Source organism: Dermacentor silvarum, chromosome 4 (assembly GCF_013339745.2).
Source record: "Dermacentor silvarum isolate Dsil-2018 chromosome 4, BIME_Dsil_1.4, whole genome shotgun sequence".
NCBI classification, from domain to species: Eukaryota; Metazoa; Arthropoda; class Arachnida; order Ixodida; family Ixodidae; genus Dermacentor; species Dermacentor silvarum.
The window spans coordinates 143,834,915-143,858,408 of NC_051157.2; the positions used below are offsets into that span (position 1 = coordinate 143,834,915).

The 23,494-nt window shown below is 47.6% G+C and overlaps 1 protein-coding gene across 1 annotated transcript; it reads right to left on the reverse strand.

The window, feature by feature from the left end:
* Positions 1-21,134: 21,134 nt before the first annotated feature.
* LOC119448962 (uncharacterized) lies at positions 21,135-23,070 on the reverse strand. The gene is made up of 2 exons (XM_037712166.1): positions 22,778-23,070; positions 21,135-21,984 (listed from the first exon to the last, which is right to left on the reverse strand). Exons 1-2 carry the CDS (start codon positions 23,068-23,070, stop codon positions 21,135-21,137), a joined length of 1,143 nt encoding a protein of 380 aa, XP_037568094.1.
* Positions 23,071-23,494: the final 424 nt, after the last annotated feature.

Sequence of the window (23,494 nt, forward strand, 5' to 3'; positions counted from 1 at the left end):
GATCGTGACGGCATTCTGAACTCGATGCGCGTGTTTACTTGAAACCTTAAAAAATATCGGAGGTGGTTTAGCGGCCCTTTAAATGTGATCCCTTTCAGCGGTAATGCGACATATATGCCAAGGTTGCACATCAGCTTGGGCCAACATTCGAAACGTATTGGCGGTTCCTGGCCCAATGATGGTCTATGGTTGACAGCACGGTTCCAATATCACCTGTGTCATATTTCCTGGCCCATAAGAGCACAAGGCTGACAGCGCTGTGCCAGTATTTGCTGTGTCATTCCGATAGACATCCAACGTTGACGGATACTACAACGTGCAATAAGCAATATAATAGCACTGCCATGCAATGAAGCGAGAATTATTGGGCCAATATTATTATGACTTGCCTACATTGGTTACGAAGCTTCAACCGCTAGGTACGTTCTCATGGTCGTGATACCGTTGCGTTCGCTCCATCGTAGTCTTTCCAGCTTTGCAAACTAGTCTCGTCATGTTGTCGTCGACGCGCCATCACTGTCGTAGAGTTGTCATGCATTCATTGTGAACGCGCAGTCGAGTTGGTCGAGATGCCGTCATGGTCATTCTGCCACAAAAGAGCGCGTAATCCAAGAGCGCGCCGCGTGTAACGCAAGCCAGCGAAAGAACACCGCGTCAACTTCAACAGAAGGGGAGAGCCCATACGCCTCAAACAGCAACGCGAACAACGGCGCCTAGACGTCTGAGAAGAGCATCGACGAAACGACGGTGACCGGAGACAGAGAGAGAGAGCACACGCGCGCGCCGGGACACCTTCTCATCCGGCGAGTCGAGAGAGGTTGCTACAGCGTGAGCGTGCGCCAACGGGATGAGTCATGAAGCCCCCTTCCCCTTGGCCCCCCTCCAGGCTTTGGCCATGCTACGAGATCACGACTCCGATAGGAATGTTCCAGAACGCCTGTGACGGCTATATAACCGCCGTCACCCTTCTGCGGAAGAAGGGGATTCCCGGCAAGCTAGGCAAGCTAGTCGACGAGTTCATCGAGCGTCTGCATTTCCCGAAGTTCCTTCTTCGATATTTGCCCAGAGCTACGCCGAGATCGTCTGACAGACCAACACGGTTAAATATGATTTTACACTTAGTGTTCCTATTCATTTTGCAATTTACGTGTTGGACTCTTAGTGCTTGTCGTGAATTATTTTCTTGTGTTTGTTAATACCCATCTGAATTGTATAGTGTTGTCTAGCCTAAGTATGCGTGTGTGTGTAACTGCCTTGTGTGAAGATTATATTTTGTGTTGTGTTTTGACAACTCTGGGCTCTGACTCGGTCTTTGGACAGCAACCGGCGTTCGCTGGCGCACCAGAGTACCCATTCATAATTGTCCTTGCTTTCGTGGGATTATATTCGGAAGCTGATAAGTCGGCTTTAGAATTTGGTCCGGCGTCTGCGCCTCGTTCACGGGGTCTGTGACAATATTTCTGGTGTCCGCAACAGGACCTTTATCGTGCAAATTGTGTGTCCATAGTAGGGAGAAAGAGCCTAAGGTCGTTTACATTGCCATTGTAAACGATTTTGAGTGTTGCACCACGTTTTGCTAACTTGTGTGCAGATAGCAGTTCGATAGTGGAAATCTAGGCAGATATTTTTTGCACACGGCTACATTTTTGAAGGGTGTCATGGATCTCGAAAAATTGGTGAGAAGATGGGTCGTTCCGGAGCTGAACTACGGAAGTGGGTTAGTCAGAAGGAAAAAGAAGCTGTAGAGTGAGGGAAGCTAGCGGCTGAACGGGCCAAATAAGAAAGAGAGGCGATGGAGAAAAGAGAGGAAAGAGAAGCAAAGGAGCGACAGATAAGAGAAGAAAGCGAGGTGATGGAGCGAAAAGAAGAAAGAGAGAAGGAGCGACAGAGCGAAGCTGAAATAGCCGAGAGAGAAAGACAAATAGAGCACGAGTTAGAACTCGAACGACTTCGTTTGCAGCAGCGCACAGACGCTCTCGCCCAGGCAACAGTCGAAAGCACTGAAAGGGAAGACACTAGCTTCCGTCTGAACCCAAGCAAGCTGCTTGTGGCATTCGATGAAAAAAAAGATGATCTCGATGCTTACTGGCACAGATTTGAGACAGTTGCTAAAAGCCAGAATTGGCCAGAGCATCAATGGGCCACTGCATTGAGCACGTGTTTGAGTGGAGAAGCACTTAGTGTGTACGGTAGGCTGACGCCAACCAATGCCTCTAATTATGGAAGGGTGAAAGCCGCTCTGCTAAAGAGATATAGGTTCACCGTAGAAGGCTTCCGAGATAAGTTTAGGACCGGGAAGCCTGCCGATGGCGAGACTGCCACGCAATTTGCCGCGCGGCTCAGCCACTATTTTGATAGGTGGACCGAACTTTCAGAGACTGCACAGGAGTACGGTGCGCTTAGAGAGCTTCTGATCAAGGAGCAGTTCCTCATCAGCTGCCACCCGAGCCTGTCACTCTATCTGAAAGAAAGGAAGGCTAAATAGCTTCAAGATATGTTGGAATTGGCTGATCAATTTTTGGAAGCACAGGGAGGCATCAATCTCTCTAAGATCAAAAAAGAGGAGTGAGAGGACTCAAGCAAACCGGTATCCGATGAAAGGAGAAACCCTCAGAAGCCTGTTCCGAGGTTTTATCTTTGTAACCGACTGGGCCACCATGCTAGCAATTGTCGGAGCAATTTTACGCGCCCCAATGATATCAATTGTTTTAATAGTGGGCGAACGGGCACAAAGCTGATACATGCCGCAACGGAGTGAAAGAAGCTCCCCAGGCATCCTGTGTGTATGCCCCGCCAAAACACCAAGAAGACGTAAACGCCGACTTTGTCTAACTCCGAGACGGAAAAAGAATTCCGGTCGTTAATGCGGTGATGACACAACGCCCAGAATTTCCCGATAAGGGAATGCCCGTACTTGCTGAAAAAATGGCAGACAAACAAATCACGGTGTTACGAGATACCGGCAGCAGCACAATGATCGTGCGAAGGGAGTTGATGATAGACAATGAGCTCACGGGCGAAAGCCGTTTAATCCACCTGATCGATGGTACGGCTAGGAAGCTTGCCGAAGCAAGGATTGAGGTCGAGACCCCCTACTACAGTGGGAATGTCACCGCTCTTTGTATGGACAACCCACTGTATGATTTAATCATAGGAAACATCAAGGGAGTTCGAGGCCCAGACGATCCGAAACCTTTGAAGGAATCACTGAAGATCGAACTCTCGACGATCGAGGAAGCACGCGGAAAGCCATCAGCAGCTGACGAGAACACCGTGGCAGCAGACACCCGAGCTCAAGCAAAGGCTCAGGCAAGGCCTTTCCAACTCCCTTCCACGCCCGATTCCGAAAATAAACCGACCGGGACTCATAACCACAGTTCGAAACCCTACCATTGAAAAACCAAGGACAGGAAATTTAAATTTAAGAACCGTTGACGATTATCTGTGGTGAAAACCGTTTTGATTGAGTGCGCCGAGTGTTTATTTATGCATCATGGACACAGTGTTTGTGTTCTGTAAACTACCCTGTCATAGTTTTGTATACTTGATGCACATGTTCTATTTTATAAGTATGCCTTGTTACGCGAGATATGCGTTTTTGTGTAGTACAAGTGTAATTGTTACGCGAGGGATGTGTTATTGCGTAATATAAGTGTACTAGTTGCACGAGCGATGTGTTATTGTGTAGTCCAAGTGAACCTGTGTTACTTATGTTTCTAGTCGATTTATCGCTAGTGACTAACGTGTGAAATTGTGGTGGACTGATTTATGGACTTACGGACTCGTGCGTAGTGGACTCTTGTGCGTGCTTCTTTTGTGTTTTCTTGAATATTATTGCATAATATTCTTAAAGTGGGGCGCAGTGTCATAAAAATGTCACAGTTTCGCCCTAAGTGCGAAGCAATGAATGCGATAGCAACACAGCAATGTCATACGAAGTAAGGTGAGCGACTTTGGTAGCAATATGAATTGTAGTAAACATGAGCTGATTGAGTAAGCAGGTGTGCTGCGGCGTAAGTATAGACCGACATGAAGAGAGACCCGATGACCACGAGAAGGCGCGTGTGAAACGGTGGTGTTGATGAGAAGCGCTTCCCGTGGGCAGCGCGTGCGAAGGGACACACCTGTAGCGCTGCACTGCCGATCCGGGCAGCATTGCATGTGTAGCGTGCGTTGGAAAATGTGGCCCGACTATTACGAACTGAATGAACAAGCATGGTGTGAGCGCGCACAAACAAACACGAATAGATCACACTGAATGACTGCAGACAACGACTGTCAAAACGGTGGCAGCAAGCGCATATAGACGCCGCAGCGGCGAAGGTACGTGCGGTCTATCGCTTCAACGGAAACTGAGCGGCGAATGCACGGCGCATAAAGGTCAGGGCCGTGTGGAGATAAGAGACGGTGCGAGCGAGCGACGAGCGCGGTTGTTGGCAGAGTAGAACTGCGCCCCTCCCCCCCCCCCCCCCGCTCCCTCCGGCGCTGGCTTCCCGCTTCCTTGCTTGCGCGTGGGAGATTGAGTGCGTTCGCTCTCCGTGATAGCGCGCGTCCCCGCACGCTTCCGCTCGGGCATCCGGCGCGCGGCGACGATTTTATCTATAGGGAACCTCACGGCGACGGCGACGACGACGGCAGAAATCCGGTTGAAGTGTCCATATAATTGCTATCGCAATAAAAGAGCAAGTAATCCAAGCGCACGCCGCGTGTCACGCAAGCCAGAGAAAGAACACGCCGGCCCCACGGCAGCTTCAACAGAGGGCGAGAGCGCATACGCCTCAAACAGCAACGCGAGCAACGGCGCCTAGGCGTGTAGAAGAGCATTGACGAAGCGACGGTAAACGGAGAAAGAGCGAGCACACGTGCGCACTGGGACACCTCACACGTGCGCGCTGGGACACCTTCTCACCCGGCGAGTCGAGAGAGGGTGCTACAGCGTGAGCGTGCGCCAACGGGGTAAGTCATCAACCCCCCCCCCCCCCCCCTTGATGACGCTCCGGCGGCGGCGGTCGAATGTGCGAGAAAAGACTCGACGATTCCCAGGCATTGGCCATGCTATGAGATCACGACTCCGATGGGAATGTTCGAGAACACCTGTGACGGCTACATAACCGCCATGTGAGAATCAGCAGGGGAGTTCAGTCCGCACCGGTGAAGTGATGTAACCTGAAGACCGAGCGTCTGCGGAAGAATGGGATTCCCCGCAAGCTAGTCGTCGAGTTCATCGAGCGTCTGCATTTCCGGAAGAAGTTCCTTCTTCCGGAAATGCAGAAGTTCCGAGATTTGCCCAGAGCTACGCCGAGATCGTCTGACAAGATCAACATGGGTGAATACGATTGGACACTTAGTGTTCCTATTCATTTTGCAATTCACGTGTTGGACTCTTTGTGCTTGTCGTGAATTAAGTTTCTTGTGTTTGTTAATACCCATCTGAATTGTATTGTGTTGTCCAGCCTAAGTGTACACGTGTGTGTGTGACTGCCTTTCGTGAAGAATATACAGGGTGTATCAGCGAACAGTTTCAAAATTTATTTAAGCTTGCCTGTGGCAGATAGCTTAATTCTAGTTAATGAGCTGGCCTACTCGAAGACGTGGACATTACTTGCACAAAAAATTGAAATGCATAATCGACTAATGAACAAACATTTACTAATTAGGTTTTTAACTAATCACCTGATGGTCCATATTGCAATTTACAAATTGTAGCCGTGGAGTTCGCAAGGCGGATACACTTAGAAATAATTCTCTTGATGACACCAATTTCGAGATATTAATTCTCGAACTTTGCGGAGAAATGCATTGGCGTTCCAGTTCATTTTGTGCTTCAATGCAAAAAGCGACGTTCTGTTAAGAACCTAACTGGAACGCCAATGCATTTCTCGCAAAGTTCGGGAATTAATATCTTGAAACTGGTGTCATCCTGAGAATTAATTCTAAGTGGATCCACCTTGTGAACTCCACAGCTACAATTTCTAAATTGCAATATGGGCCATCAGGTAATTAGTTAAAAGCACAATTAGTGAATTTATTTTAATTACTCGATTATCCATTTCAATTTCTTGTGGAAGTAATGTCCGCCTCTTCGAGTAGACCAGCTCATGAACTACAATTGTGCTATCGGCCGCAGGCAACCTTTAAGAATTTTTGAAAGTGTTCGTTGAAACACCCTGTATTTTGTTGTGATTTGACAACTCTGGGCTCTGACTCGGTCTTTGGACAGCAACCGGAGTTCGCGGGCGCAGCAGAGGGCCCATTCTTAATTGCCCTTGCTTTCGTGGGATTATTTTCGGAAGCTGATAAGTCGGCTTTGGAATTTGGTCCGGCCTCTGCGCCTCATTCACGGGCTTGTGACACATTCCATAGTCCTCGCACTAGCTTCGTCATCACATTGTCACAACTCGTCTCCATCACATTGTCCTACCATTTTCATACCATCGTTGTCAGTGCGTTATGGTCCCATATTCGTCGTTACAAGAGCTGTCGTCACGCCGTCGCCGTCATACTGTCTTCGTGGTTCCATCGACGTCAAACCTTCTTTGTCATTCTATCGTAATCATGCTGTTATTCAACCTTGAATAGGGCGCCTTTGTCATGCCATTCTTGTGATTGAGTCGTCATCAAACAGTCGTTTTTATGCGTCCGTTGTCATTTGTGCTTCGTCATCCGACTCCAGTCACGGTGTCGTCGCCACGCCATTGTCTTCGCACAGGCTTCTTGATACAGTCATCATCACGCGCCATTCTCATCCTACACTGGTCGTCATCCTATTACTCTCATGCCGTTTTCATGCCGCCTTCATGCATTTGTTGTCATACCGTCTTCGTGATGTCATTGCGGTCATTCCATCACCTTCATTCTAACTTATTCATTCGAACTAGTCCAGGTGCAACCAAATTAGAAAACTCCAAGATAATTTCCAATACAATCAGGGCTACACATGACTTAAGTCAACCAAGATAGCATGGTAGATTCAGGAAGGGATATTCTACAGTGGATCACGTCCATGTCATCAATCAGGTAATTGAGAAATTGAGAGCGAGGTTCAGCATGGCATCTTTCAAGCCCATATTGGCGTCACTGAGTACCTCCGCAGTATGGTACGCTGCCTCCTTTTCCTGCCGGAGCTCGGACAGTACGCCTTCCATCTCCTTCAGCTTCTCTTCCATCTGGGAAACCTGCGTCTCCTTCTCGAAAAGCAGTAAGGCAGCCTTTTCACGCCCTTCCACTGGAGCAGCTTTCATCTCGGCTGCGGCTAGGGCCTCCTTAGGGGATGCAATTACCCTCAGTGCGTGGGGCACTCACCGAGGAGGCATGTTGACGCGCCGTGCATCCTCATGCAACTGAAGAAGGTATGGACACTGAGGACACCCTAGACCTCGAAAAAGTGTAGGAAACTCCTCCTGCCAGCCTGACTCAGCCCTGCCAACGTCATACACTGGTGAGACGAGCCCGAATTGCTCAGATGATTTCAGACTAAGCAACGCTTGCCGGCCATTCACGACAAAAAAAACGTTACGTTTTCTTTCTTGCCTTTCAGGCGAAGTGGTAGTGTAGTTTCTGCGCAGTGCTCAATAATGTTACCGTGGTAGTTCGTCAACACCGTGTTGCATGGGTGAAGGATGAGTTTTCTGCGGCGGTGCTTGCGGAACTGTGCATACGGTAGGATGTTTGCTTGCGCCCCCGTGTCTACCTTAAGCCGCGTCGGGAGGCCAGCCACAAACCCGTTCACAATCCAGTCTCGCTGACCTGAGACGCTGTCGATGCACACTGTTAAAATATCGAAGTCTTCCTCGGAGTTATTTCCTGCTTGTTGCCGTTGTGCATCGCCGGAGTGTGGAGTGCTAACTTCATGAACACTGGCGTTCTTGCAGCATGAGGCGAAGTGATTCTTCCTCTTGCATAAGGCACAAGTCTTGCCCCACGCTGGGCATCTTCTTGGCTGATGAACCTTTCCGCAGTAGCTGCACCGTCCACGATTTGCATTTCTCTCCGGAGTTCCCAGTGTTCTGTTAATCCGGTGCACTTTCGCTTCGCTGCTAGCAGCGTTCTCGAGCGTCCTGTTTTGCAACGCCGCCACATCCACCACTTTGCAGAACTCTACAGTTGTTTCTAGCGTCAGATTCTTCTCACGCAGAAGACGGGCACGGAGCTTCTCGTCATGTATGCCACATATAAGCTGGTCTCTAACCAAAGAATCTCGCAGGTCACCGAAGTTGCATGTGTTCGACTTAAATTGCACATCCCGCAGAAACCGCTCGAAGGGCTCTCCTTTCTATTGTTGGCGGGAGCGAAACACGCAGCGTTCGTAAGTTGCATTCGTCTTGTGACTGCAGTAGTCCTCGAATGCCTTGACAATGGCGTTATAGACCTCACGTTGTGCTTCCGATAGTGAAAAGGTGTTAAGTACCTCGATGGCGTCTGGTTCCGCGACGTGCAAGAAGATGGCAGCTTTTTGTGCTGACGAACGCTCTTTGTCGAAGGCCGTTGCCTTGAAGAAAATTTCTATGCGTTGACGGAAGCATTCCCAGTTCTCTGCGGCGTTCTCAGGCACTCAGGAGGGGGTAATGGAGGGGGTAGCCATGTAATGCGTAGGAGGGATAACCGGTGGGCCATTAGAGTTACGGAATGTATACCAAGAGAAGGGAAGCGCAGTCGTGCACGGTAGAAAACTAGGGGGGGGGTGATGAAGTTAGGAAATTTACAGGCGCAAATTGCTATCTGCTAGCGCAAGACACGGGTGATTGGAGATCGCAGGGAGAGGCCATTGTCCTGCAATTGGCATAAATATAGGCTGCATGATGATTGTATGCATTTACATGGACTTCATCTTCCTCATTTGTACATGACCATCATCATAACCGCGCGTCCGCTTCTTCGGCGCGGTAGCTTGTTCTCCTCTGATGAAGAATTAGCTCAAACGATGTATTCCAAGGGATGGAGGTGCTCTATGATCCCTCTATCCTCTGCCTTTCCCAATTTCTCTCCCGGAGCTGCGTTCGAGACGCCGCTTACCCACATATCACAAGACGATACCACTACGTACACCAGCCTGGTTCAAGCGCCAGCTGCCCCTGTCTCCTGGGCTGTAAGCAACCTTCAGCGCGATTCTCAAATCTTGGATGGTCCTGCCCAGCGATGGCGTTGAAGACTGGCTCACAAACTACGATCGAGTAAGCTCCTACAACCACTGGCGCGATGCTTGCAAATTATTTAACGTAGCCTTTTACGTCACTGAGGTCGTCCCCACAAAGTTCATGTATCACGAGCGGGACTTCGGTGATTGGTCTTCCTGACAGAAGCATCTACGGCGAATTTTCGGGACACGCACGCTCCATCCGGAAGCTGCAAAAAACACGCTCTTTGAGCTCAGCGTCCAGCATTATGGCGAGCCATACACTTCGTATATTGAGGATATTATCACGCTGACGTGTTGGCGGTCACGTTGACAATGCCATGTCGGAAACTGACCGGATGCGCCAGTTTCTCAAGCTCCTCGGTTTTACCACTACCAACGTCCTTCGCGGCACAAAATCCTACGAATGTATCCACGTCTTCTCTGTTTATCAGCGTCTCGGTGCTTTGCGATCCATCAATGTGCAACCCGACTCTTTCCGACAACCCCCTAACAAGCAGTGTTGAGCTACGAGCTCTTATTAGAAGTGTAATTCCCGAAAAATGGCAAGCACACGATTAGTCGCCTTCCACAAGTGCTTGTGTATTACAACGTATTCTATCGACCTATTGGGCATTATCAAAAAGGAGTTGGCCTCCTTGAACAGCGCCCATCATCCAGCCACTTCTCCTTGCCTATACTGCCACCCTCATACCAACAAAAGGCCGCAATGTCACCCGCGTCTCCTCCAGCCGCTTCAGCCGTGCCTGTTCACTGTCAGCTGGCACCTTTAGTCACCCGAGTGCCCTACGCGCCTTACTTTTTTGAGCACCGCTCTTGGGCACCCGTTCCAGCGGCGAGCATCACGTCGGCGTAACCGAGCGAACGAGCCCAGCGGATGAAAGCGCGAACGCGGAGCGCAGCGGGGGATGGAAAAAGCTTCGTGAGCGAAGAAAGCGCGAGGAGGAAAGTGGAGGCGGAGGGTGTGGCGAAAGCTTGAGAAGAAAAGCGCACTGCCGCGTAGGACGCGCACTCCGGTGACGACTGCTACGAGATGGTGCCAGAGTAGCTCGCCTTGTCTGGGAGATCTGTCTGCGGCGGCTGCTGTAAATCGCACACACCTGTCACCCACGCGCTGCTTCTCGCAATCTTCCCGATTGGCGAGGCATTCGCGCTACACCTCGCTCCGTTTGCAACGTGCCGCACGAGACGGATCGTCCGCGCCAGTCAATATAGCAGGAAATGAAAACGCCTGTAGAGCTGCGCTCGATTTCGCATTAGGGAGTATCGTAATCGCCGGTGAATTTTTTGCCTGGCGTCTACAGCTCCCGACATGCTTCTCTATTGTGTCTTCCGAGGACACATCTCCGAGTTTTTCCAGCGCCGCCAACAACACGAAGGACGCGGCAAGGCTGTCTTTGAACACGATAACCCTTCTCCTCCTCGGAGCGTACAACCGCTACACCGATAGTCAATCCTTGAACCAATCTCGATTTCCTGCTGACTTCTTTCCCTTTTTCCACTACACCCTGTTTTTCTTCTCCCTGTCCAGTTCTTGGTAAACTAACCTGGTAAATCAACCTGGTAAGCTTGGTAAACTAAATCTGTGCAGTTTTTTGGAAGGGAAGCTGCATGTTCGTGACCTGGGGCCCCTATAACGTAAAGCTAGTAGTAGTAAGTAGCTTTATAAGTAAGAAAGAGAAGATAAAATTGCAGTACTGTAACTGTCTCTCACTAAGAGGTCACCATATTTCATTCTGATCTTATCAGCAACCGTATGGCGTCAAATTTGTGTAACAGCCAACGCAAGCACGAACGGTGACCCACAACGATGTATGAAGAGCCCAATCAAACGCTCTCCTCTAAGGAGGTGACATTTGTTTGCTTTCAAAGAGAGAAGAGAGAGAGAGAGAAATTTATTTACAGACAGGCGGAGAGCGCAGGCCTGAGCTGTAACTTGCTCTGGCCTGCTACTCTACACTGGGGAAAAGGGACGGGGAGGAAAAGGGTTAATGAATGATGATGATGATAAGAGGAGGAGGCGTGTATATACAAGTTTACAACGTCGTGGCATTTCTAAAGCCGTGCGTCCAGCCCAGTGGCTTGTAGAAAGACTAAAGCGGCACTGGTTATCAGGGCTGCGCTGTTTGCATTGGGCCAAGGACCTAAAAGAAACTCGTCTGATAGAGGCCTCTTATAGACTTCTGCAATTGAAGAGGCCAGCTTCTGTCGTTCTTGCGCGTACGCGGGACAAACGCAAAATGTATTATCAAGAGTGTTTCTGGTACCTGGCAGTATTCACAATTGGGGCTAATGTCACTGCAACCAATCATATGTCTATAACGATTCGTGAATGCGACACCAAGGCGTATCCGGTGCACCATGCTTGATTGGCTTCTTTTGAGCTTGTGAGGCATGCGGTATTTCATTTCTGGGTCCCATTTGTGCATTCGCTTGTGTTTACGATCTGGTTAGGTTCAGTGCTCCAACGTACAATTGCGTATTATGCAACGAAGTGGGGCATTTGTGTCTGCTCTTGAGAATGGAATGCGTACTTCAGTCGCATTATTCAGAGCAGCTTTCGCTTCAGCGTCTGCCATGTTCATTCCTGCCTATCACACCACAGTGTGAAGGTATCCACTGAAAGGTGATAATATGCCCATTTCTATTTGCATGGTCGAGAAGCTCTGCGATTTCTATAGTCATTGAATAATACGGGCCCCGCCTGAGGACACAGTCAATGGTTTGAAGAGCTGGTTTGGAATCGCAGAATATCGTCCATGCGCGAGGAGGCTCCTTGGAAAGAAATCGAAGTGCCTCCCGGATAGCAGCAAGTTCTCCGGCAGTTGATGTTGTCCTATGGTCTAGTTTAAACGGCCGTGCGACGATCATATGTGGAATGACGAAGGCTGCAGTGGAGGCATATGGTGTGACAGAGGCATCGGTATACATGTGTACGGTATCACCGTACTCTTCATAAAGGTGACACAGAGTAAGCTGCTTGAGGCCAATGGATGCAATGGACGTCTTTTTTGTAATTCCGGGAATCTGCAGAGCAACAAACGGTTTAGGCAGAACCCACGCGGGTATTATCGGAATACAGTCGGGAGAAAATCTTCACGGTAGAATATTCTGATGACGCGATAGAATCCTTGAAAAGCTGCAACCTGGCTGTGTGGCAGGGAGCGATGACAAAGGATGGTGTTTGTGTCGGGTCACCACGCGGAGGTACAGTCGAAGAGGCTCGCAGATCAAGTATACATCAATGGGACAAGCACGAGCTTCCGCTGTAGTTCCATTGGTTGACGTGCATCGTTGGAGGCCCAAACATGTGCGCAATGCTTGAGCTTGAATGCTCTCCAGCGTGCGCACACAACTAAGTCCCATGCTTGAGAGCGCCGGCATGCTGTGCCGTATATATCCCATGAATAGCTTGGTACAGTTGGAGTAACGATGACTCCGTAGGGCCCCATCTTGTTCCTGCAACGGCGCGAAGGACGTGAATGAAACTACTCAGCTTTGACTTCATTGCAGCGACGTGTCTTGACCAAGATAATCCCTGGTCTATGATTACGCCAAGTAATCTGTGGTGTGTTACTGCAGGTATCGCTGTTCCATTAACAATTATGGGATACCTGGTCATTCGTTTTCGCGTGAATGCAATCACGGTACATTTTGCTGTTGAGAGCTGAAGGCCTTGACGCCGCAAATTTCTAACTGTGATTGTCACTGCACGTTGGAGTCTAGAACGCATTTGGGGATGGGTAGCTCCAGATGCCCATATGTCGTCCGCATATGCGCTAATCTTTACCGTGTGACGAAGTTCAGATACAAGGCCAATCAGTGTAATATTGAAGAGAGTTGGACTGAGAACACCCCTTGTGGAACACCTCGGTGGATATTGTACTGGCCGGTGTCGCCATCACTTGTCGACATATACACGGTGCGGCCACTGAGATAGCTAACTATCCATGTATATAGCCGGCCACCGACGTCTAAATCTTCCAATGCATCAAGGATTGCATAATGGAGAACATTGTCGTATGCACCCATAATATCCAGGAAAACAGCTCCAACTAACCGGCGGCGACTTCTTTCCTGTTCAACAGTGTAATCAAAGCGAATAACAGTGCCTACCCTGACAGGTTTTTCTGATCTAATTGACTGACGAGAGGCGAGGAGCACGCAGAAGCAGAGAGCCAATCGGTGTGGCAGGGCTAGTGCAGTGAACTAGATATCCTGATAAATTGGTGCTGGCTTCTTCAATTGGCCCGCTTACCCTTGCCGAGCTTGTGATTGCACATCGAAAATTGCGGCGGTGTTCAAAGCGTAGCTAACGATGCCAATAAAAGAGATCTTCAGTGAAGAGCAGTTGGCAGAGCGATGTGGTAAACGTGCTGAAAGGGCTCCCCAACGTTGCACTACCACGCAACCTTTTTTTTATTATTATTACAAAGAAATCCATTCCCGCCCACAGCTTCGAGTAGCCAGTTCCAGAGCGATTGACAGGCAGCCATCTTTTGAAACGGAGCAGTCTCCGGCTATCCCGAAAAAAACTTATTTTTGTTCGGCATAATAATAGAGGCATCTTTAGTGTGTCAACATCACTTTGACGTGGCAAGTTCTCGCAGTTTTGTGACATCGGTTGACAGATAGGCGAAGTGGGCAGGGCCGGAAAATGTTTGGCCAATAGCGGAGGGCCAATTGCGACAAAAGCGTGGAATGTTTAAATATTTTTACAGAAATCCTGTTTCTTTGGATACAATTATTCATAATTAGTGCCTAAACGTCATTTCGAGAGATGGAGTTCTCGGGGTTTCGTGATTTCGCGTGACAGACAAGCGAAGTGAGCGGGACCTGAAAACGTTTGAACAATTTCGAAGTACTAATGAGAGAAATGGAAATAGAAATAAATAGGAAGGGATCACTTTAGAGCACCTCTGTTTTAATTCCTCATGTGCGACCGTCAAACATGTTACTGCTGCCTCGGAGAGTAGGGCGGTTATTAGCTTTGATTGACAGGGGAGCTACTATGCATGCGCACGTGTGCTCTTGAATAAAAAAAGTGATAACACAGTACCTTTGACCATCCCTGCGTCAAGCTAATGGCGCTACCATTCGTCTTCCACATAGTGTATAGCGCCCACCTTCAATGATGGTATCCGTCATCACATTCAGTTTGCAATTTCATTCTGGTGTGCTCGTAAACTCATTTTAGGCTGGGTCTTTCTCTCGGCGGCGTCCCCTTTAGTGTATTGCCGTCAACGCATCGTCCAAACGACCAAGACTAACCATTCTACTCGTGTAGACGAGCGACGCTTTCGTTCCTTAGCTAGCTTTCTTCATTAGACATCACCAATGGCGATGTGTTTATCATTTCTTGCGGCCGCTGTCATTTCTCTGTCTCTTCGTTTCTAGCGTGCCGCATTTGAAAGATGGCTCTTAAATTATTGCTGTCATGAATACAAAGCACGAGACCATTCTTGCACCTCAAGGCATCCCTGTGACCTGCTGTATGGACACTCAATCAGCCTCCCTTGTTTTCCTTCACGCTTCTCGAACTCTCCTTCGGCTGGAAAAAATGTACTACTCTATGTGCACTCACTCCTGAAATGAACCCTGAATTTACTTCTGCGCAGACATGAGGCGTTGATAGATTCGCTCACGCCAAATGTCCATTACTCGGACAGAGTTCCTTTGCGTCCCATCTGATCAACACGGATGGCCAGACTATCGTGTGCCGTCATCTCTAGGCGTATTGTTGGCCGACCACACAATAATCTTGGAGAACGACCCCGACATGCTAAGCAGGAGTATCATACACCGCTCCGCCCGTCCTATAGCATGGTCATCACCCGTAGTTTCATTGATGAGGTACCGCCCGCTCCTCCCCTCGATACTATCCCTGATTAGCTCCTGCTTAGGCGTTAGGAATATTTATTTATTTATTTTTATTTATTTATTTATTTAGCAATACTGCAGACCACCGTGTGGTCCATGCAGGAGGGGCTATACAGTGATTACAGAATCATAGAGAAAAAAAAACATCGAAAACACAGCGAGAAAGCAAAGTAAGAACAATAAGAAAAAGGGAACGCAAGAGAAACATCGATTACAATGACGGTACACCATACAAATTTTCCAGTTCGCGTACAAAGTCATTGGCATCAACAACATTGGAGGGTAAGGCATTCCATTCGGACACAGTTCTAGGAAAAAAGCTGTATTGATACGATTTTGTTTTCGCGAAATAAAGAAGCTTAAGTCTGAAAACATTGTTTGTCTTAACACAGGATCTTACCAATACCACTTTTCTTAAGCAATTTTAGCAAATGCCAAAAAATGTTACAATAAAAAGGAAGCTGTAGCCGGAAATTCTGCAGTGCGCTGCAAGGCGTATAAATGCACTTCACTGCGCCAAACCTGATACGTATTGATATTCCAAACACGAGCGCAATCCACGAGAAAGTTCATCCTTAAGCTTACCACATCGCCACTCATCATCAAGGTTTCGTGTTTCCTTTATTCATACTGAATATAGTATGTTTATAAAAAATTATCGCAATTTTCCTGGCCCTCGCAAAAGAGTTGACTGCTGTGGACAATTCTTGATCTCATCTCTGTCAGTCATCTGGCTGTATTTTCGGCAGTAATCGAATATTTCATTGTCTGATTTCTGCCAATACTGTTTCGATGCAAAAAGAAGCGCATATCCCGAGGTTCTAAGTTTAAAACAACATTTTTATTTTTATTTATTTATTTCAACAATACTGCTGATCTGGAAAGGCTGTGAGCAGGATTCGGTATACAAGATGCACCAATACATAGTACAAACAATACATATTTTACTTACTAGCGCTTGGACCATAAAAATATACATGGACTGGTTTCGTGTTTGTCTTTATAGCAGTAAACATATTGGGGAAGTAACAATGAGTAGGGACAGATAATTGTAAGGCTATCGAATGATCGTCAGAAACGCGTTCATGTTGCTTTAGAAGTGGCAGATGTGGATGCTATTACTAGATCGTAACGCACAACGACGTTGCAAGAGTGAAGAACTGTACAACGAATGGCATCGAAACAATGCGAAATATTATTCGCCCACTTTTATATTTTGGAGGTTTCATGATCTCATTCCAATCATTGAAATTGTTATGCTCAACATACTTTACAAGCTCCTAAAATTCTGCTTTTGTGTCATCAATTTACTAATTTAAAGATACCTTACAGGCCCCTAGAGGCATCTGCTCAAAATGTTTATAGACTCTACTTCACTAGATTTATTGCACAGCTTCATTTTTCTCGGACAATAGTAGCAGCTCGCGGATGTTGCCAAACACTCATAGGTCTAATGCCAATAAAAGTAACTATAGGGTGTTTTAGCTGAGCGCTTGCTGTCCGCTCCGCTAAGACCGGCATATGCTAGCAAATGCCACACAACCGCTTAGCGGGAACGCTAGTGCGCTTGCGCACAACGCTCATACCCTCAGCGGAACGAAGATCCCATCCCTCGCTCCGCTACAAAGCCGACTGAGCGGAGCGCGACAGCGTGTCTACTTGGCCTTTTCGTCGTTTTGCAGCCGAGATGATAGCGCGTCGCTCGCATCTCGGCAAGACGCGCTTATCAAATGCGAAATCTACGCAGTTCCCTGCAGTATCTCAGAGCGTGAAATCTGAGCGGAGCGGAGCGTAAGCGGTGCTCCGCTAAAACTCTTATATCAGAAATTCGAGTAAACCACAAAGCGTGCCTGTTGCTTGTGGCAAAGGTTAGAGAGACGGCAAATTGACAGACGCGCGTTTTTCTTTTTTTCCCCTTTTTTTAAGTTTGTGCATGGTATGCGAGCTCATAAGAAATGTCGTGCTACTTTTTTTACATCAGAAAGAGAAACGCAAGTTTTTTTCTAATCTCTATTCAGTAGTTTATAGCACAGGCGATCCTGTTTTTCTGACATTGTGTATAACCTGTCGAAACAATAACTACTTATTTTCAGCTCACCGGCACCCAGCCCATGGATGCTCCTGCTGTGAACAGTGTGTATATAAATGCAAGCCAAATAAATCCGTGGACACTGAATTTCTACACCCTGATAAGATACTTCCTCAGTTCCGACAACAAGACGTGCAGAGGATATTCGGCACTTGGCTGCAGCGGCAAGCACTTCAAGACAAAATCGGCATGCGAGAGGTGTTGCGTTAAATAAAATGAATTCTTAGCATGAATAACGCTATATTTTAGTATGATTTCTTGATGCGCATTAGCGAAAGCCGACAGCTTGGTTGATTAAGTTAAACAAATACTTCCAAGATCCAGGGACTTAAAACATGCTGATTCTTAGTTCCTTGCTTGTTAGGCCTATATATCTGCCATTCGTGCAGTTTTTATTGGGATAGCAATTATATGGACACTCCAAGCGGATTTATGCCGTCGGCGTCGCCGTCGTCGTCGCCTTGAGGTTCCGTATATCCAAGGGCGATAAAATTGGCACCGCGCGCTGTATGTGCGAGTGAAAGCGCGCGTCCCTCGCGCGCTTTCACGGAGAGCGAACGTACGGCGGAGGGCAAACGCAACCGTCGCGTGAAATACCGTGGGGGAATGGGAGGGAGGGAGGGAGGGGGGCGACGTCGTGCTGCGGTACCAACGGCGCAAGGGGACTGCCGACTGAGTCTCGCACGCGAAAGGAGGAAAGAGGGAACGCAACGCGAGACGCAGGGGTGCGTCTTCTATTCTGCCCGCAATTGAGCACTTGTACTTTGAGCGGCCGGTCGCCGACACCGTATCTTGAAAGCGATCTGCAGAGAGCTCACGCTGTGCATTCGCCGCTCAGTTCCCGTTGAAGCGATAGACGCTACGAACCTTCGCTCGCTGTTGCAGCTGCGCTTGCTCACGCCAGCGTTCTGACAGCGTTTGTCTGTGGTCGATAAGTGGGATTGTCGAGTGTTTGCTTGTATGCGCCGACACCGTGTTTGTTAATTCAGTTAGTAAGCGAATGTGTCCAAGTTCATACAGCCTATAAAACTAGTATCGTTACTCCCTATAGCTCTTTACTAATGTGCTATCGCAGTTAATGCTTCACCTTTCAGGCGGAACTGCGACTTTTTCTTGATATTTCGGGTAAACGCACTGTTTTTAGCGCACAAAGAATATAGAAAACGATTTCAGAACGGTCCACAGGCTCAGGAAACATGAACGAACAACTATTCATTAGCTAATATTTACTCGTGTGTTTGAATGCGCACATGCTAAGAAAAGTTATTAACTGAAAAAAAAACACCGAGGTACCAGCCTATTTACACATGCATATTTCTATCGATACACCTAAATGAGCAAAATCACGAATAGCAATTTATTCACCGCAACTGAGAATTACTGCGATTTGAATATCACAATGCATGACAGCATGGTAATAAACATTGTCCAAGGCGGCGCCAAGCCAACAGTGTGTGCAGTACACCACCCTACGCGTACCTTTTATAGATATATCTGCTTAAAAGATAGAAAACTTCACATGCCCCTACCCAGAAACATGCACCCCGAATTTCACGTCGAACGCCGGAAACTTCGAGCCAAGGCACTACAACGCAGCTATGGACAGGCGGAAGGAGTTTACTATATGGACGCCGCAGCCTATAACACTAAACATCGTTATGCTCTAACGGCCCGCAGACAAGCAGGGCAACACTGTTCGGTCAGCATCAGTCAGGACCACCTCAGCGGGCTACGCAGAAGAGGCCTCCATTGCACTCGAATCGGGGCTATACTCGACGACAGCTTTTCTTGACATTGGCGCGAAGGCTACGGAGGCGGGGTCTCCGCACATTTGTGTTACTACGCAAGTAGTCCGGCAGCTTGCAGCCGATTTCAGTTTAGGTTTTCGATAGCCCGCAGCGCTAGTGTGTTTAGCAAAACGTATACATGCAAAATGGGAACGTCAGAGTTAAACTTTGATGAGTGTGCATACCTCCAGCTAATTACTGTGCTGTATATATACTGGTACACAGAAAATTTTCCGCTGTTCAGAAGGTTTTCCCAGCATTATTCAGCTTTATAACAGTGAAGCTTAGGTTCCGTGTTCAGTCAACAAAAAGTGTGGCAGCCCAGGATATACGGGTATTAAGCCCTGGTACTGGCGAAAAGGAAGGCCAGTTGAGGCACGATCCTGCCACGCGCGTGTCTTGTTTCAGTTTTGATCTATTTGGTTTACGCCCACAAAGACTGTCAGCAATGATCGGCGCAGACTGCGCCTCAGTGTTTGAGAAGCTTCACAATTGTAGTACATCGTTTTGTTAAGATTGCGCGCAAGACGCGAACAGTCAAGCTTATTTCAGAGTTTGCGCGACCACCAGTGATAAGGCTGGAAAGTTCGATGCGCTATGTATAAAAGACGGTGCATCCCAACGATCATCAGCTTTTCCATGGCCGATGCTGTACTCGCCGCTATCAGTGCCAGTGTGTATTGCTGTAATCTGACTTTCCGTTTACCGGCCGACTGCTGCCTTCGTCAACGTCACGACCCCGTGACAATATAATAGCTATGCCAACTATGCAAGGTGACGAATGTCGCCAAGCACACACCGCAGCTAAAATACGCAAGTACCATGATGCCGCTGAATTGGAAGATTTTAAGAGAGCTTACGATTAATTGAATAGAGACTGATACAGATTCTTTTATCGAGCTTCGCTGGTCAAGCACCTTCATGGAGTGTGATGGCCTTCGATGTTTTTTCCATCTCTGTGCATGCAGTATATAACAGGTATTGTCCATAATACCAATTGTTATTGGTAGAAAAAAATAAAGAATACATAAAAACAGTTCATATCTTTTATTACACCACAGCCATGCGCGAAAATTCTCCAGGCCCGTGTATTTAGATTTAGGTGCACGTTAAAGAACCCCAGGTGGTCAAAATTTCCGGAGCCCTCCACTACGACCTCTCTTACAATCATATCGTTGTTTTGGGACGTTAAACCCCAGCAATTATTATTAACATAACATTTTGCACTTGTGGCACAGAACGTGATAGCCATAACTTTTTGCTGGCACTCCATGTCGACATAACATTTTGCACTTGTGACCAGAACATAATAACCATATAACTCGTTGCTGGAACTCTATGTCAACATAACATTTTTGCACTTGCGGCACAGAACATGATAGCCATAACTCCTTGCTGGAACTCTCTGTCAACATAAAATTTTTGCACTTGTGGCACAGAACGTGATAGCCATAACTTTTTGCTGGCACTCCATGTCGACATAACATTTTGCACTTGTGACCAGAACGTGATAGCCATAACTCGTTGCTAGCATTGCATGGCATAAGAACCATTTATAATAAACAAATCAAAATAGGTAAGAGCAGGAAAACATTGATAACGAAGAATGAGATGGTAGAATACATTAGGAAATGAGTAAATGAAAAACAAAACAATGACAAGAAGCGGTATCACACTTTCGGGTCCCATTGAGACACCAATGAAACAATGCATCAAACAGTATTGGCATGAGATCACACAGAAAAATGAACACAGTTTTGAACACTTCAATCCTCAACTAAGAAATGTGGTTCTCGCTGATGCAGCGTATAATGTAAATGTTCACGGCCGTGATACATCACATCACAGCCGCCGTGACATTACAGTGCACAGTACACGGCCGCTGACACAAAAAACACAGGTTTGAGCCTGTCGCATTTCGATGGATCGGAAATGCCAGACGCCCGTGTACATATGTTTCGGTGCATGTTAAACAACACCGGGTGGTCAAAACTTGTGCAACCCTCTAGCACGGCATGTCGCATAATCACATCGTCGTTTTGGCTCACAATATCCCAACAATTATTATCACATCACGGTAACGTAACCAAAACATAAAGGAAGTGCAACGAAACATAGAGAGACCAGCAATAAAAGTGTAAATAAATAGCAGTGACTGATGGACCTTAAAGCAGTATCACAGTTTCTGGTTAAGCACGCGTGTAATCCTTTGGTTGAAGCTTTGGAAAAGCACACATAGAGATGCTCATGGCAGTTCATCAATTCCGATGATGCCAGAGCTGCTCGACTCATCAGAAGTACTCGAATCTGTGCCCAAAGAAATTATGAGACTTTCTCTTTGGTTGTCTATAAAGCCATCCCGCTCCCATGCCTCATCCTCAAGCCTTATCACATGAGTGCAGTCTCGGAACCAGTTCTGCGGGGTCACACCTGCGATTCCTTCCAGCAGCAGCTTCTCGACTGAATCGATCTTGAAGTCAGTGTTCTTCGAAGCAACATAGCCTTTGACCTGGCTCCACACGAGCACTATTGGATTGAGCTCGCAGTGGTGAGGAGGCAAGCGCACAACCTCATGACCGGCAGAGCTGGCAAGTGTGTCAATCTGGTAAGCAAGGAACATGTGCTTATGCTGCTTAACGAGCAGCAGCAGTTCGCTCTTCAGTTGGTCATCCGAAAAAGGGATACTTTTCGATTTCAACCAGCACTGGATGTCGGCTTTTCTTGATGAACTTGACACCTTTTCAACTTGAGCACTGTGATACGACGCATCATCCATCACAATCACACTGCGTGCCTTGATGTTCGGTAGGAACTGTTCAACAAACCATTTTTGAAAACGCGGAGCATCCATTTCTGTGTGGTAATCACCAGCGCCCTTCTTGGCACGAAACAATAGGCCAGCTCCATCAACAAAGCCTTCCGCACTGCCAGCATGCAAAACAATTAGGCGTCCTCCTTTACCGCTCAGTGCACGGATACCTGTTGAGAGGCCTTGACGAAATGCGTCTTGCCGGGACATCACTTTGGTGTCTGTCAATACGGTCTCCTTAGTGTAGCCAGCGTTTACCCAGGTCTCATCAAGGTAGTATATGGTCCTGTAAAAGAAAAGAAATCAGTCGTATAGTTAAGAGCTTACCTTTACTGGCAACAGCCCATTAATAAACCAGCGGCCTTGATTCAAGGTTATACCTCTGTTACAGCGCGAAGAATCCACTGACAAAACCCATGTGAATACATATAACAAAGATGAGCAGGCAGAACTTCCCTGAGAAAGACTGAAGCGATCGTTTACAAAACATGTTTCAAGCTGCTCATAAAATCCAATGAAACCACATCCCCAATTATGTGCACAGCATATTCGTTAAATAAAATTAGCTATTCTTTTCTTCAAGTCGCTTAGATTCCTTGCTCCTACGCGGAAAAAAAAAGGAAGTAAACTTTCCCAAACAATGCGACGGGAAATTCTGCAATAGCGAAACGCTCAGTTACATCTTCGGCACAGATCATCGCATCCTCGGCTGATACTATTTTCCACCGTACTAGCGCAAACATGAACAGCTACCTTATTTTACTGGGAAATTTCGCTGCGACTTAAGTTAGGACTATGTAAGGCTTTCGGTCACTCGCGTAAACAGCACACGTTTGGCGATCACTGATGCAAAGCATACCTCTCGTTTTCGCTCACCATTAGGTACACACGCATGCTCACCATTCGCGTCTACACATTTACCAACAAGCACGCGCAACGAAAGTTTGCAGAAATTAAAAGAACGCAAGAACTTACCGCTGCTGCCTCCGGGATTGTTAGGAGGTACTTTCGACGCCAAGCAACGATGAGGTCTCTTTCGAGCAATGCGGAATTCTTTTTTTGTCTTTCGGAAGACGAACCCCAAGTCGTTCAGCGTTCGTTGCATCGTGCGAGTGCTGATCGTCGTCATGTCCATGTCAGGATCGCTGATCACGTCGTTGCGTAACTTCTCGGACGTAGGCGGTTCATTGCGCATGAAATAGCTGTGCACTTTGCGCCGCAATGCTGGCAACGCAAACGTGTCGTAACGCAGCAGCCTCGTCTTGGCGGTCATGCGCTTCCCAGCTTCGCCCGAGAAATCCAGTTTCTTGCGCTTTGGAGAGGAGAGTGGGGCCCGCAGAGCTTCAGCCTTGATTCGAGTTACCGTTTGCATCCTCACTCCGGTGAGCTCGGCGACAGTCCGGCACACAGAATTCGTCGACCAGCTGGGGCTGACGGCGCCTTACTCCAGCGTAGACATTGAATATAACCTGCTTGGTGTGTTTGGAGACCCACTTCTTGTCACATTTAGAGTATAGCCTCCTCGGAGGAACGAAAAGGAGAGTTTGCGGCTACACACGGTACCGCCGGCACCGGGGACGCCATGTTTACTGCGAGAGCAACCAGCAGGCGGTGCGGAAAACGTGGTGCCGTCCAAGAAATAAAAAAATAAAAAAAATAAGGCGCACGATAACTTTTTTTTCCATGAACAGCTTCACATACTCATTCGATATTAATAATTAAGAAAGTTTTATTAATTCGGACGAAGTAACTCCTAGAATCAAAAAAATAAAATAGGTACTATTTTCCAGCGCGCC

What these genes read in the sequence shown, in the direction of transcription:
- LOC119448962 (XM_037712166.1), bottom strand. Translation starts at nt 23,070, where the DNA reads ATGCAAACGGTAACTCGAATCAAGGCTGAAGCTCTGCGGGCCCCACTC. An exon ending in CGAACGCTGAACGACTTGGG is followed by an intron (nt 21,985 to 22,777) that starts GTTCGTCTTCCG and finishes TTTCTTTTACAG; the next exon opens with GACCATATACTACCTTGATG.